This window comes from Triplophysa dalaica, chromosome 14 (genome assembly GCF_015846415.1).
Source record: "Triplophysa dalaica isolate WHDGS20190420 chromosome 14, ASM1584641v1, whole genome shotgun sequence".
Classification (NCBI taxonomy): domain Eukaryota; kingdom Metazoa; phylum Chordata; class Actinopteri; order Cypriniformes; family Nemacheilidae; genus Triplophysa; species Triplophysa dalaica.
In genome coordinates this window covers 17460511-17477937 of record NC_079555.1, presented here as the reverse complement: position 1 = coordinate 17477937, position 17427 = coordinate 17460511, and the positions used below count along the sequence as shown (strand labels likewise).

Here is a 17427-nt window from a genome sequence, read left to right as displayed (position 1 = left end):
AATGGTGAACAGATTTTTGGGTGAACTATATTTACATTTAGTCATTTAGCAGTTGCTTTTCATCCAAAGCGACTTACAGAGAGTTCAGGGAGCAATAACGTGATCTGTCATACAGGAGCAATAATACAATAGGTGCTAATACAAAGTTACTAGTTTCAACTATAGTTGAAAGTTATTGTTGCACTGCAAAAAATGACTTTCTTACTTTTTTTCTTGTTTTCCAGTAAAATTTTTACTACAAATTCTTGAATCAAGAAGCATTTTCTTGATGAGCAAAATGGCAGATTTTTTTGCTTGTTTTAAGCACAAATTCACTGAAATTTCATATATTTTTACCAAAAAGAAGACTTATTTTCTAAGGTCAGTATGCTCATCAAGAAAATGCTTCTTAATTCAAGACTGTTTAGACATTTTTACTTGAAAAAAAGTCATTTTTTGCAGTGTGCTATCTGTACCTGTTTGGCTAAATAATTGCATTATGGATACAAAGCTCATTGTATTAAGTAAGTTCATTAAACACATTCTAAAACAGTCGCATCTTGATAAACTTACAACCAGCAGTGAAATACAACACAAATGTAAGAGGCAAAAACTAAAAAGCATTAAAAGGATAGTAAAAATCAATAGTAAAAAAAAACTAACCCTCTCTCTTTGTCTCAACAGGTCTTGGTCTGGCTTTTGTTGAAAATAGTAACTTTGTATTAGCACCTATTGTATTATTGCTCCAGTATGATATATCGCTTTATTGCTCCCTGAACTCTCTGTAAGACGCTTTGGATGAAAAGCATCTGCTAAATGACTAAATGTAAATGTAGTTCACCCAAAAATCTAAATCTGTTGACAATTTATTTACCCTTGTGTCATTCCAAATGTCTATCTTTCTTCAAAAGGACACCAAAAAGATGTTTTGAAGAAAGCTGGTAAGCAAACAACACTCACTTTGCATGGACATAAGAATAACTGAAACATTTATCAATTTTGTGTTCAACAGAAGAAGATTCATATTCAGGATTCAAACGACATGAGAGTGAATAAATGATGACCAGCTTTTGATGACCAGCTTCAAGGCATCTAACATTGTAAGCTCATATGATGTCATCAAGTACCGCTTTCAAATAAAAAATGACATGGAAATATCTGTGCATTATTTCCTAAACAGTGTGAGAACCTTACAGAAAGGTCACACCTTCAGCAGAATGTCAGCGTGCATGAAAGCAGACCCCTCGTGTAGCCCGGGTAACATTTTCGGCTCCAGGCACATTGGCCATTATGAGCTGGCAGTTTGCCTTTGAAACTGCCCGCTGCAATGCCGAGTCTGAAAAGCATCCCTGCAGACAGACTGCACTATTGACAATAAAGCTTTGGCATATTCCATTCACACAAAAGACAAGTCCTTATTTTCTCCGACTGTTAGCTTGTCATACACACTGAGTGACAGCGTGAGACCAAAAGCAATTCTTGCTTCAATTTGCTTCATTATAAAGAGTGGCATTTTCTAATAACTCGCCCTGATAAATTATTTATTTGCGAATAAATTGAGGACGAGACCTCAAGCTCACCGGAAGACCCACTCTTAGAGATGTTCAGTAGCCATCAAAGCCATGAATTAGCTGGGATGGCTAAGGCCACTGGCGAGATTTTTGCATTCACTGAGCGGGTAAGAGTGCGTAAAGTTTAATTGAACTAAGAAGTAGAAGCCAACAAGAATACATAGATCAATGTCTAGGTTTAAGTAATGACTTATTATTCTAATGTGGATAATTAATTGTAAACGACATTCCCTCACAAAGGGGTCCTTGAAGGCACTGTAAACAATTACTGGGTCCTTAGAACAGTTTGGCTTATAAGGTGTTTGCGCCTGATAGAGCTTTTGTATTTGAATTATTCATTTCCAATAACGAACGCAAATAGAATTACTGCCTGATGACGGCGGATTATGTTTTTAAAATGCAGCGTTGCGTTTTGCTTTATGAGCAGTGCATTAATAGTGTAAATATACAAAAGGAGAACTGAGCTCTACAGAATGTAAAACGATAACGATAAACTGAAATAAAAAATATTGCAGAAAACAAATGTTTGACTTTTTCCAAAGAGACAATTCATGTACTTCCCATAAGAGTGCAATTTCAAAGCTATTTCAGCGAACATGATAAAAAAAACGGAAATAACCTCACTGAGAATATTGTACCTGTTTGTACCTGGTGCAGTAAAAAAAGTAGAAAAATGTGACAAAAAAAGAAAAACTGGCCAGTATCTATCCATTTAGCGATTTCAAATAAAATAATTGAATAACTTGTATTTATTTCTTATGTTGTTGCTATCTGTACCTGTTTGTCTAAGTTTCAGAGTATATAATTGCACAGTATTTAAGTGAATTACCGATAAATATTAAAAAAAAAACATTTTAGTTTTGCTTTAAGAGGAATTTAAGTAGGCCTGGCAGAAAATACACACAACACACAAGGTTATTGAGCATAATGGCTACAAGATATTACGACAAGAGAGCATAAACAAATATTAATTAGATTTAAAAATGTATAGTAATAACTCAAATTCATTTAAACAAATCTGGGCAACAAAGTTACGAGAAATACAGAAGGCAGAGAACCGCTTAGGCAATGTAAAGGTTAGCCGCTCGGATGACCGCCCTAAAACATCCTTTAAATATTTGCTTTTGACTACAAACATAAATAACCTGAAGTTGCGGCAGATAATTCCGCTCAAGGAAAAACACGGACAGCTTTTAACAATATTATTTTTTATGCAAATGTGAAAGCAGCTGGGCACAGCGAGCAACAACTTAACTATCCGTGAAAAGCCTCTGCAGTACATCATCTGAACGCAGTGCTCTGCCCTGACTTAATGTCAAAGTGCTTTTCCGCCTTCCAGCGGTGGACCTGTACTGGCCACTGTCATTTTTCATTGCGCTATCCTTGGCCAAATGTGAATATAAAAGATATTAAAAGCATTCTCCCAACAATGACGTGCCTTGCCTCTCATTCACTTTCCTCATGCAGCCCTCGGCCCTCACCTCTGCCTCCCCGTTCAACTATTACCAGAATATACAGCTCCCAGGGGCCGAATCCCGTCGCTGTTTCTACACCAATCAGAGAGAAATTGCCACTATATCAGATATGGTCCAGAGTTCAATACTTGTGGAGAGCTCATTTAACGGCAGACAGGAGTTAGGTGTAAAAATAGCTCCTCTCCTGCTACGGTCTCATCTCAAGAGAACGTGCTCTGCTCTACTCGACAAAGAAACAGGCTCGACTGGTTAAATTGGTTATAATTATGATTATTAATGATTCCAACAGAAAAAGAGGTGTTACACATGGGCGATGGAGAATTGTGTGTGCTTCTGCCGATGGAAAGGCACCTTGAAGTGGCGGTGTGCGAGGGGGTGGTCTTGACATTCAGAGATACGGAGGAATGTGGGTGGGTTATGATGTCACCGTACTTACTTCCCAAGAGCGAAGCACTCCAGTCTCACCGTGACCCCTTTGGCTACTAGTACAGTCTGGGGAAAGTGTGCTTCAATTTTGGGCTCGTACTCTCCCATGACACCTAGGCAACAAAAAAACACACACACATGTGTAAGTCGGTGCGATTAAAGATTTTACTTTGTGTCCTGTAGCAGCTGCAGACAGTATGGAGAACAGAAAGCGACATATTCTGATGCACACTCAGATTAGATTTTGCTGTTTACAAGCCCACGGCTGTCACGGAGACAGGTGTGATTTCTCACTACGCCTATTTCAGTGATATCTGTCATGGATTTTATGCGAGGTATTCTGAAAAATGATCGTATAAAAATGATTAACAGCAGCTTTAACCGTAAATGCATTTATAAAACCCCTGAGGGCAGCTCATTGCTTGGCATTGTTCCAAAATTCTAAAGTCATAAGAAAACCATCAAAACCTAATTTTAAGGACAAAGGATTGTGGGTAACACTGCTAGAAAAGGACATTTTTGGCTTATTATTTTCCTTAAACAGTTATTTAGAATTCAAATCCTAATGTAGCATACTTCGTAGCACAGAAAGTATGCAAACAGGGATGTAGCCCGGACATGACCCCTTACGGTCTAATCACCATTCGGAACGTTTACGGCGAGATCAGGAAAGCTCTTGTGCTGCGATCTTTTGCTTGTGGTGATTCGTTCTCCTGCACCTGACTCCACGGGACAACAGCAAACCTCTAAATATCTCGGTCTGCTGGTGTTGGATCAGCACATTATTCACAGCTTCTGCCCTCGCACAGGAGATTCAACCCTGGCATCATCCCAGTTGGTTTTTGGAAGACTGTACTCATTAATTTAAATCTGTGAAAGGAAACGTGTGCTTTCCGTAAGCTGGGCTCAAGTTTTTTCTCTTAGGTAGATGCTTTGTAGACTTAGCAGAGGCCTGAGGTACTCTACACGTTGTGATGAATTACATACGCTTGTATGAACTTTATCGGTCGCTGTATATCTAGCACAGAGGTTCTGAAACCTTGACCTCACAATCAACAAACTTATATTGAAGTGAACGTTATTAGATAGCATACTATCAAACTGTTCGGCTATTAGTTTTAAAGATAGAACAAGCAAAAAAATTCACCTGATGAATAAAGTTCACAATTAATATTTACTATTTCCTGTAGCTTAACTGATTAACTGAGATGTTTGCTCTTTTGAAAAAAAAGTAGTGTAAGATGGTAATGGGATGTATTACCTTTTTAGAACAACATTCTAGAAACTGTGCAACCAAACCGGAGGGTTGGTTAGTCCAATTATGTCGTCCATTGAGGTCACATGATTTGATGATGCGTATCAAGGAATGCATTCTTGGTATATGTGATTAAAGTTTTTTATGTTTCAGGGAGTTTTGTATGTGCATTTTTAGAATTTATGCACATCTTGGCATTTCAATCCAGGTTTTGAATGCAATATCCCAAAATGTGCATAAAAATAGGTAGATGAAAAAATAAAACATACATGAATGGCTACTGAAAAATGCATAAATGTCAACCTGCACCACAAAACCTTATTCATTCAATTTTTGGAAATTGAGATTTATACATCATCTAAAATCTTAATAAATAAGCTTCCCATTGATGTGTGGTTTGTTAGAATAGGACAATATTCGGCCGAGATACAACTATGTGAACATCTGGAATCTGGAACATGATCTTTGCTTAATATCATAATGATTTTTGGCATAAATAAATCGATAATTTTTACTACAAATATACTATCTGTGCTACTTATGACTGGTTTTGTGGTGTAGGGTGCAGGGAGGTGCAATCTGTCTTAGAAATACTGTCTGATCTGGTTAGAAATACACAAAAATCTTTTACTGGATTTGGAAGATTATTTATAGGTTAAACTGTCAGGTACGGTTTTTGACTCCAAACCCAAGAACATAAAGTAATCTGCAATTTTTTGGTTAGGAGATGTTAATATACAGGCAAATGTAATAAAAAAATTGAAAAATGAATGAGATTTCATTCATATATTCATCAAGCCCCTAATGTCTATAAACCTGCATGATCAGTGCAACTGTTGAAAGATCAACATGAAAGCAATGCTGCGAACAATCTCTTAAATTCACAAATCAGCCCAAATAACCCAGAGGAATCACGGCAGACAGGTGCGCTTCGTGGTTGTCGGTAAGGCAGAGAGGGAATTCTCCACAGTGCCACGCATGACAAGCTGCTAAACTAAATTATTTTCCAAGTTGAGCTCACTTCAGATGCTGCTGGGAAACAGGGCGAGAGAATTTGTCCTCAAAGCGACATATCACGCCGGAGTCTAATTGAGTCGAAATTCAGTGGAATGCAGGGGAATTCAGAATGGCTGGATATCTCTCCAGCTGTCGTAGCTGGGGGGCACGGCCCCGTTGTTTATTCATGCGAACGGCTTTAGGGCCCATCTATATCCACTTGCTGAGAGATATGTCAGGTGGCGTTGAGTAAATCTCCAATTATGAAGGAAAACACTCCCATTCTTGGGCCTAATTATCATTATCAGTCTTATTAAATGGCAAACTGTTGCATGAATTTTACATGAGGAAGAATTTATTTTCTTTTCTTTCTTTCAAAAATAGAACCAATGTCACACATTGTGTGTTTAATATTCATTTTTAAGATGCATTAATTAATGCATTATATTATTTATAAAAAATGTGCATCCATAATCTTGTAAAAGCGGGAACATGCGCCCCACTGTTCTGATGCATCTGACCCGCGTATTAACTATAAAATGTATCTGTCATAGAGTGAAAGACAGTTCTAAATGCGATCTCTTTCCTTCTCTCTACCTTGGCGAGTTCAGTTTGAAAGCACATTCTCGAATACCCTATTTCTTTATTTAAATTCGACATACAAATGATGCCACAAAGTGTCTTTACTAGCTGTACAAGATAAAACCATCATATCCGTTTAAAAGTAAATGAAGTGTGCACTGCTGGACAAGAAAGAGCCGCAGAAGTGCATGCTAGGAAGTGAAGACCACATCTGCAAATCTGACCTCGAGATATGTATTTATTCTTTGTACATATTGTGTCTTTATAGATTTATAGATTTATGTGTTTAGGTTGCCACCCCTAGTTATGTTCTTGTCCACATGTAAAAAATCCTAGACATGCCCCTGTATAAAAGCACGACAAGTAACAGCAGGTTTTTTTTAACTAACCATACCAAACCCAGCAAAAGTGTGATCCCCTTGCCTATAGCAGTAATCAACATCACATTTATAGCCCATTTTATGACAGCATTCCTATTTTTCCCCCAACAACTTTTCAATTTCAATCTCATTCTCCTTATTGTTACACATTTGTGATTCCAGCAATCCCACGTGTATAATGAATCTGCAATATTTCATTGCTGCATGCGGCATCGTATTCCTATTTAGCATCTGGAAGGACTGAAATTGATAGGACTGAGTTTTAGTCTGACTGAAGCAAAACAAACAATCGGGGCCTTTTCATTTCCAGATGCCTATTTTCAAATTTCACAATTTAAGCCATTTATTGACATGAGATGGGGTTGTTTTGTGCAATGCAATTTGGCCTTTTTTCTGTTGTGCCAAGCAGAACGATCACCTGATGAAAGTCTGGGCATCCATCAAACGTTTAAAGCTTCTATACGCAACTGCTAATGAAAAAATCCATTATCCCAATGCTGAGGTTCACATCTATATTCTAATGACTGAGCCGAAGCTACAGTGGAAATTGGAAGCACTTAACACACCTCTCTAATAACCAGAACATTCTGGTAAAAAAGCTCCTAAAGAGACAGTACACCCATAAATAAAAATTATGTCATGTACACAATCTCTTTTTGTTTCTCTATTTTTTAATGTTTGAAACACTAAAGGTGTTGTTTATTTTGAATTAAGACTGAAACTTTTATTAATTTATTCATATTTACTCAAAAGCTTAAATTGTTAAAGTGAGAATCACTGTGACTAGATTATTAAATTTGTAAGTTTGCGGGGTAATCATTCATCCCATCAATTTTACATACCATTTTTAAATCAAATAGATATCGGTCCGTTACACAACGTTATAATATTCGTAGGGTTGTCAATAGATTTTAATTTTTAAATGCGATTAATCGCACCCTATTCATCCTATTACATTTACATTTATGCATTAATCCAAATTGAATTGCATTGCATTATACAATACATTTGTTTCTAAGTATGTGTATGATTAACTGCAATTAATCGCAAACATATAGTTAAATTAAACAAAGGCTACTTAATTTGTTTAAAAAGTTTATTTTAGTGCTGTCAATCGATAAATATTTTTTTACTAACCAATCACACACATTATTTATGTTTTTAAATATACTATTACATTCTAATAATTTTTCACATTTTATCTCTATATATAATATAAGCATGATTTTGTAATGTAACGCTATAGACAATGGTGACGAAAAAAAAAATGATGTTGCGTTAATGGCGTTAAATTTTTCTATGCGTAAATCAGAAAAAAATTATCGCATGCTGTAATGCGTTAACGACGAAAGCCCTTAATATAAGATATATTTCATAGGGAAAAAAAGCTGTTTTTTTATTATTAGTCATATGAACTACTTTTATGACACTTTTTGGTCCTTAAAAGATAAATTCCCAAATCATTGTAACTGCATGAAAAAATACATTTTTCATATGTGTTCAGAATGACATGAGGATGAGTAAACGATGACCAAATTTCATTTTCAGTTGACCAACACCTTTAAGAAACAAAATAACTGGATGACATAGGAAAAAATAACTGCTGGAGCTATGGTGATCTATGAATTCTCTATTCAACAGACAGAATATATGTGGTCACATGCCATTTCACTTCACATTAAAATCATAATTAGGAGATGATTTGAACAATGTCATATTAGGACACATTTTGTATTCCAATGTCCCATTACTGTATAAAGCATTCCTGTTCATACTTAGCACATGTCTGCCCCGCTGTCTGGAGACATTACAGAGGCATAACTCACAATTTGAAAGAGGTATTCCTGAAGGTCCGAGAAAGTCTTAGCGTGACATTGTGATCCGAACCGATATGACAGTTGAAGGGAAATGCCCATCATGAAAGGTCAATGTCCTTTGGTTGCTGGTTTAATGTGGCAGAAGCTTGCAGAATAGCTTCTGGTTTTGGTTAATGACAGTTTGTCTGTGCTTTTTTATGCTAGTCAGGTTATGGCGCATTTACGCCCGCGCATTTAAGATTTGCAAGCTAATGTGATCTGACATTCATTACCATGCACTGGTTTGATGCTCTTATCCATCATTTGAGAAACTGCTATTGACTTCATCCTTGGAAAATGTACACAAATATGTATAATGATAAACGTCTAAATATGTCGGGTAATAAAAAACACCTCTATTGCCCTTTACAACAAAATCTGAATCATTTGGGGTGGATATAATTTTAGATGTGCAACATGTAAGTGTGAAATTTACTACGCATTGGAGTGTTATTTCAAGAAATATATACAAATAGCACAGCCGAATCTCATCAAAGTACTTTTATTTAAAAAAAATGAAAATTGTCAATGAATTTAAATCATTTATTATATATTTGAAAATATATAGAATAATACATTGTTAATATATTACAATACTTCAAATGACTAAATAATATAATTTTCATGTGGAAAACATATATTCACTTGATCCCAATATATGGAAATGTATATTTTATATTTCCATATATCGTGGCTGTCCTTCAACAATCTTGTATCTCCATATTTAGTGATGTTTTTTGGTCATAAATCATTATGATTAGTCACCCTTTATGTTTCTCTCTGGGTTTTGCAAATATCTAACTAATAAAAAAGTACAGTATTAAAGCGGCCGTTCTTGAAAGTTTTTTTTTTTTTTCGGATGCTTAACAATGGTGTTATGTTTAGTATCAATCTATTCATAAGATTTAGTGCATGTGCAAAGTCAATCTTTGTTAGAGACCGAGATCCCTGTTTCTCCAGCTATGGCGAGGGATATGACATCAGACCGAGGTTTTTCAAAAATTATGAATAGTGACATCATGTACCTTGGAAGTAGAGGGCTTTAGTGGGCCGATTCCAGCTGTTCTATGTAGTACTTGAAAAGCAAATTCTGTTAAAGACAACATATCTCTTGCCATTGAAGTTTAAGCTTTAGAATTTTGGAGATATTATTCATGCTCTAACAGCAACATTTAAAAGTGGAATCACAGGGAACGGCACCTTTACAAAGTATTGGATCATGTAAAAAGGCAGTGTTTTTGGACTAATTTTGAGGTTTGCAAATTTGTTTCCATGCGACATTTGAAATTCTATATTTGTCTCAACATTTCTAGTTTAATAACTGAAGTAACTTCGCTCTTCTGATTCAAGGATGACATTACTTCCTCCTCTACGAATGAATGACAAATGATGAAGACCTACAAATCAGTTTGACCCTTCACATGGTCACTGCCCCTCCAAGGTCCAAAGCCGAGCAACAAGGTCGGGTAATCCGGCGAGTGTTTGTTAGCTCACCAACTTGGTTGATGAGTCTGTGAGAGTTATTGTTCCATCCGAGTCACATCTATTAGGGTGCAATTTATCACTTAAGAACCGAAGGGCCTCGCAATGTCTTTGCGGCTTCTACGAGAGAGCGGGTGGGAAGATGCATGGCTTCTCATGGAGGAGCGGCCAGATGCAGTTGGGCAGTTTTGATTAAGAGTGTCTTTGCAGAGGTAAGGACACAGGTGAAGCATTTCACCTGTGCATTCCAGCACGAAGCCTCTAGCATAGTTAATTATCACCGCATCTCATCGGAGTGTATGAATCGCAGGACTGTGAGAAGTCTGTGAGAAAGCTTGGGCGACCAGTAATTTTCAGGACTTTAGGCAGAAACACACCGAACGAATGCGTAAGGCTTCCTGGCCAAAAACAGTTGTGTCAGGAGTGTCAAGCAAGGAATGAATTAAGATCCCGATTAGCCGTATTTGCGTTACAGGTGACTAACCTCTCGCTGAACGTGCTCTGATTTAGCACAGCCTTCCGTGAGACAGTGCCTGCATGATTATTTGCAAATGCGGCAAAGCAACCACCTGTGGCACAAAGCTATCCCTCAGGATTTTCTTTTGCCCATTCTGGCCTTCGATTGCCTTTGTCTGTTCTTCCTTTATGTTAAGAGTGTCCTGTATTAACCGAGAACATGACGCAACTCGAATTCGCTATCTCTGCTAACAAGAGACGCAAATCCAATTTAGCATGCTAATGCATTTAGATTTGTGTATGTCTCCAAGGACCGTTGCTCACAACAAGGTTATGCAAATGCCTGAGAGGGGGAGGGACGGGTGCCGAGGGGGACGCGGTGTCCTGATAAAGGACGTGCTTTACATTAGGCCACGCAGGCAAAAACAAGCTTTTAGGGAACCATACTTCTTTCAGCTAGGCTGTAACGGGAGCGTGTACCGGAGGGACCGACGTTGACGTGTACCGGCAGCAGGTGATGCATGCGCGTCTCTGAAGTATGTAGAAGCGCCTGAAGTGACAGCCGTGCATTTGGCTTGCCCGTTTGGCTCGTGGGAGCGGGCTATAAAAGAGGCCATGTCCCGTTCTGGAAGAGCACCATTGATTCGGTTAATTTTATCCTGGGAAATGATTTCCCCGATGGCCAGTTTCACCAGAACGCATTGTCTATGAAAAAAGAGCTCTAAAGCAAATGATAAAGCACCTCATGCTCTCCGTTTAATGCGGATGTTTGGAATTCATGACACTTTCAGTTTGGCCCTAAGGGTCCCGCGCTCAACCAGAAAGTAAAAGAGAGAGAAAGAGAAGAGAGACACATAAAGCACGTGTATAAGTCAGATGCCTCATTAAACTGGCTTCACATTGTGTAAAAAATTCAAAAGCAGACAGCTGACCTTAGTGGCAAAATGTTGAGTGAAAAAAAGTGCATATCCCTTTAAGCCAGATTTGCAGGAACATACATAATTTGTAGCCTTTTGAGTTATTGATACACTGTTCCTGGATTCTATCCAGAGCTTCAAAAATAAACTGTGAATCTCCGAAGAGCAGCTGTACTGTATCTAAAACTGGCTGTGCATCTGCACCACAGTCCCTGGATGGGTTTTATACTGTCACAGATGGAAGTAAAGCACCGATAAACCAGTCATATTCATTTTTTAAGCATCATTTCTGTCATGATTACACAAAACACCTCCATGTGGTAGCAGATAGTCATTCCAGTGACTTTATGTTCAGCTCACTTTATATGGCACTAGAGGCCCAAACAGAATTCTCATATGTTTATTCACGAGGCCCAGTTGGCTATGATATGAGTTGGGAGCGGGGCTGTCTGTTTGTTTAAAGTGGAGGTAACATGCTATGTCATGCATTTTGACTTCTTTACACTGTTAAACATGCTGACTTCTCATGGTCAACATGGTCAACTTGTTAAAACGAGTCGGCCGTATGACGTAGTATTTATGTGCTTGATACATTCCCCCAGCACTCCAACTTGTTTCGTAAAGTTTTTTCTAAAGTCTGGATGTTTTGCAACAGGGATCCTATTCCTTTTATTGGGCAATTCTCCCAGAGAAGCACGGGAAGGTGAAAGAAAGAGCTCACCCACGCACCAATTGACTAGCGAGACCCTCTTTCCATCAAGATTGTCTGTGCTGCGTCAGGATTGGCTGCATTGCGCTGAAGCTCCTTTCTCTTGAGATTGTGAAGTTTACAGTAGGTGTGTCTGTTTGTTCAGGGCATTTTAGTGATAGATGTTATTTAAACGGTGGATGTAACACTGGATTTGGAGATCGTTTGAATATGATAGATGGCGCAGTCCCAATTCTAAAAGATGCCGGACATGAACTGCTTAACTAAGTCAAACTAAGTCATATGTGTGTGTTCTGTTGGCAATCGGCGCATACATGCATAATTGTCTGCCCGTGCACTAGTTCCGTCCTACGACCTACGAAGATAGAGACATTTAAGATTAATATGAGATTGTCAGAAACTGTGTGTGATACCCGATCTTTAAAGAACGGCAGATGTTTGAAACTAGTTTGAAAACTCACTGTTATTTTTAAAATTCTAAGACAAAACCCATTAAAGTCCAGAAAAAGTTTACATTTTTGAGCAGAAAAAATAGTCCTAATGTTGATAACTGTTATGTGTGCACGTTTATCTTTCCATTCTCAGCACATGTTATTTATAGCACTCACATGCACCTGATATAAGATGTGATTACATTTATTGAATAAAATTTGTTAAGATAATGTGAAGTGATAAAAAATCTTTCAGAAAAAGAAAGTTATTGTATCTTCCTGAGATTGAAATAGAATGCAGTGAGATGTGAACATCACACTATTGTGTTTCTAGAGGCTGCCAAAGGCAAGTTCATATACACTATACACTACTGTTCAAATCAATATTATATTTTAGTGTCTAAAATTTGACTTTTAGATTTTCAGAACCGTCATTTTATGAGCCAGATTATTCAGGTCTCACTCTGCCATGCTTTTGACACAGTATTGAAGTAGTTCTCATAAATTATGGATTATTAATGTTCACATTTCATGGTTTATTAAATGTATTTGCCCTTTTTTAATTTAGTCTGGAATACACAACACAAAATTTGTTCAGATTTTTTAGTTAACAACAGTTGCCGAAAAGCTTTGCCAGTCTGAAGATTCTGAGAATTGGACAGATTTCACAAGTGCATCAGACAATGATTTCTTTCAGCTGATCAAAATGTTCTAAAACACAAAGAACATCTTCACACCCAAAACCGCATTCAAATGCAATCAGCTCATTTTTTTTATTCACAACAACTACTGTGGTCATCTCATGTACATTCATGATCCGTCACAAGCCCCCTGTGAAAGTCTTGTTCAGTATATGATGTCAACCATTTTCAAAGTTGGCAAGTGTATGATGCCTTCACAGTAAAATTGAAATATGGTTAAAAAAAATTAAATTAGAGAAAAAGAGTGCAAATTTACAAGAAAAGAGGGATGTTATTTTACAGTGAAACATTTTTATTTTACAGAAAAAAACGTTCTTTATGGTTTATTTCGGGCACCCCAGCTCCCAGAAAATTTCCTTTTATTTACAAGATTTCTTTTTATAGTTTATTTTTTAAATACGGTCAAAAACTGTAAATTTACAGAATAAAAACAGAACATCTATAGGAAAACTATGTTAAATGTATTCTTATTTCTTGTAATTTCATTTTGCGGTATATTTTTCCAGCTTATAGAAGATTTCTTTTTTTTAAGGATTTTTTTACAGTATAGTGTTTCTGTTTAAATTTTAGAAGTCCTGTTGTGTGTTTCAGCCATTGATTCTCCCTCAAAGGTAAACAAAATGAAGGGTCTATTTTCAAACAAGAAAACAACATTTTAAAGACATCTTCCTTAAATTCCAAAGCAGCAGCTAGGAATGACTCAATTTAATTTCATTTATTTCAATAGCGCTGGGACTTCATGTCATGGTATTGATTCATCAATTCGGTCTACCTAGAGAAGCATTTGGCATCCAGCCCAGTTCTGTCATGCAGCTGAGCGGTGTTTTGCGTGTGCGTGCAAGTGTGAAGCGTGTGTAATATCTCACCATCTGTTTTCAGAGTCAGGGGTGTTGGCGGGCTCAGGACCCTGGCGTTGGTCACAGTGTTCTTCACTTGGCACACGTAGCTGCCCACGTCCGAGGGCTGAACCTTGGAGATGTACAGATTTCCCATCTCCTGTGAGATGAATCGCCGCCTGTCCTCTGCCACGAACGAGGGGAGCTCGTTGAACACCCAGCTGTAGATGATCTCTGCTGGAGCCAGAAGGAGAACATGCAGATGAGATGAGAGAGCAAGGTATGCCGACCCCTGTCTGAATGTGCATTGTAGCATGCAGCTCTTGCAGGAGCATTGCGAGGGCTCACAGAAGTGGAATTCCAAGAGCCGAGGTGTAAGTGATATGTTTTAATTCTGTACTCTCTATTCGAGACAGAGTTCAGGAAATACAGACCTTTACATTATAGGCCTTGTAAACAGTGCTGTACAGTCCAAGACATTTTGGTTTAATGGGTCATACAACCAATTGGTGCAGGCTGTGACATTTATATTCATGTGTGGAAAATGTTCTTAAACGTCCAATTGAATAAAAAAAAAAAAATATTATTAAAAGTACCACTTATAATATATAGTACAGATAAGAATATATAGTATTAACAATATATAATTATTTTCATTATTAAATATTTTGTTGTTATTATTATTATTATTAATAATATATTTTGTTGTTATTATTATTATTATTAATATTATTGCTTTGGCTTTCAGTATTAATATGTTTATATGCTTTAAATATATCTATAAACGGAATAGAATTTGTATGTAGAAGATAAAAGCATTCAACACTTGCAATTTCTTAATTCCACTAAAAGATCAATGATTTTTATGACATCATTTTGTACTTCAGCTGTAAAATATATACATACATTTATTGAAAATATCTCAATATTTCAAGGCACTTCAGTGAGTCTTCAACAATAAGCAGATATTCACTTTCACAATGTGATAATTTTTGCAAACATTTATTTATTTATCTATTTATTTATCCTTAGTTGTTTCTTTTTTTTTGTTCCAAATTGAAAACAAACAAACAAAAAAATATATTTTTTTGTTTTTTATTTGGCCTCTTCAAGGACAGATAAAAATCTCTATGTATCATTGTGTTTTGTTACTTTTGTAAGTAGAGGACGATTTCAAAATGTCAACAAATCACGGAGTTCTTGTGTTTTTGCGATCAATCATTACTGGCACTTCCACACAGACATGCAGAGACATACATCATAGAAATCCAGCAGAAATGGCACACTGGATTATTCCTCTGAGCTCACGCTGTTTGCCTTATGTCGACTGTATCAAAGTCACAGACTTTCTTACAGCAGGAAGAAGAAAAAAAGAAGGAGACTAATATCCTAATGGCACAAATGATTTTGCTCAACACCAATTTATTCTGCACATAATTAACGTATGAATTTCATAGACCATTGATTTCTTTTTCCATAGTAAATACAGGTGCAGTGCTTCTGGTGATTAATCGGTAAAGGATCGCTGCTCTTTAAAGAGTTTCCACCTTAATTTTTCATACACACGGGATAATATCACCTGAGAAGACTCGTTTATTTATCTAGTAAATAAAACTGAGTAGGACTGTCTCATGTGAGTCGTCCTCAAGGATCGTCACACAATGTTAACCACGAAAGTTTTAACTTTTCCCTCCTGATTAAGTTTTCTGAAACTAATTGAAATGTGCAATTATTATTTATACATGAATTCAACAATTATTAATGTAAAAAGTGACAAATGTGTCCTCTTTCTTCTATGTTTGGTTAAAAAATTACAGTAATGTGATCCCAAACTTTTAACTGATAAGCAAACCACTTCCCTATCATGGGACTGCTGAGATATATTCACCTGCTGTTTACAGTTTAAAAACCAGCAACGCCTCCTCTATACACTCACCCGTAGAGCACAGTGATGAAATTGAGAGTGATATCCTGTTTATATCTCAGTGATCCCAAATTATTTTTTAAGTCATCTACCCGTATTAATGCGAATGAAACCTCCTACCAGCAATTCATGCAAATGAAATACAAATTAACCTCAAAGTTGTCCTACGAGTTCTAAAATAAATTCCCTCCAGTTCTCTCCGTACTACACGTATCAAATCTAAATAAGTGTTCATCCTCCAAGCAAACATGTAATACTTCTAGCGTATAACTGTATGATGCTCTCATAGGATTTATAGAGCCAAGACTATGTGTTAATGTGTTTTGGTCATGACGTAGTAGCTATTCATATATTAGCTATATCTGTCTAGATTCACTATGTAATAAAGATAATAAAATCCACAGATACAGTTAGTATAAAATCAATACTGTCTAGTGCATTTCTGAGATACTTTTCACCGGTTTATTGATTTTTTTTCAAATCATCTAATAATTAAAGTGTATTTACATTGTTGAAAAGTAGCTATACTGAAAACAGTCAAACAGCATTTTTAAGACATGCATTTGTGGAAACAATTGTCAACCAAACTAGGTAATCAAAATTAAAAATGTTTTATTGGTATTATGATAACAACAATTCTGGATAAAGGTAAATTTTACAAAGGTACATTTTACCTTGTACCAGGACAGAACTGTGTCTCCAAGCATGAAAATCAGCACTGGCATTTAAAGACATCTCATTCGGTGACCTGGTAGCCAGTGACTGATGGTAATTTGCCAGCTTTCCATGCAAGGCAAACAATTACTGAAAATCAATAGACTAAAAACAGCCTTGCCTTACGCCAATTACTTTCTTGGGTTTTTATGTCTTCACTTGGGGTTGCAGGTGGTAATATTTTTCTCTTACACTTGAGATTTGTGCAGATTGAAAAAGGGATAGTAAAGGAAAAATAGCCAACAAATGCCCCACATTCTTTGTAAAAGCTCATTTAACATTGTTTAATGAGCTATATTCTAAACCAGTGTTTCTCAACTCTGGCGCGTGTGATCTCTCTGGGGATGTGACATTTTCAGTCAAAACTGGAAATTCTCAGAGTAATGTATTCTTTAGCAGTATATTGAACAATCTGTTTATATTTGACTAAACCCCTGATGTATCACGATCTTGTCTGCCCCTGTCTGCTTCCTTGTGTTCCCCATAGACTGATTTCATGCGTGATTTGTTTATTCATGTCACAGACAACCGATGGTAGTCCAAACCATCGTAGTCTATCTGTCCATCCGGTTTTCTGTTTGTGTGACCAACATGGCAGCAGAGTGAAATCAGCCTTGTCTTGACTGCATTTCCCATGCTCCCTCACCTGTTTTTTGTCAGCAATCTCCCACACCTGCAAATGATCTCCCTCATCACTCCATACCTATAAAGACTTTAGACTGGCCGTTTCTCGATAT

At 36.9% G+C, this 17427-nt stretch overlaps 1 protein-coding gene across 5 annotated transcripts in view; it reads right to left on the bottom strand.

The window, feature by feature from the left end:
• Window positions 1-17427, bottom strand: part of cntn5 (contactin 5) — a 209376-nt gene that overhangs the window by 57390 nt on the left and 134559 nt on the right. For 3 of the 5 annotated variants that reach the window (XM_056766423.1, XM_056766426.1, XM_056766424.1), the window contains exons 7-8: window positions 14083-14289; window positions 3462-3564 (exon numbers count right to left, since the gene is read on the bottom strand). In XM_056766423.1, the coding sequence (XP_056622401.1) occupies window positions 3462-3564; window positions 14083-14289 (310 nt within the window). The remainder of the gene's footprint in view (window positions 1-3461; window positions 3565-14082; window positions 14290-17427) is intronic. The other 2 variants (XM_056766425.1, XM_056766427.1) reach the window with 1 other exon arrangement.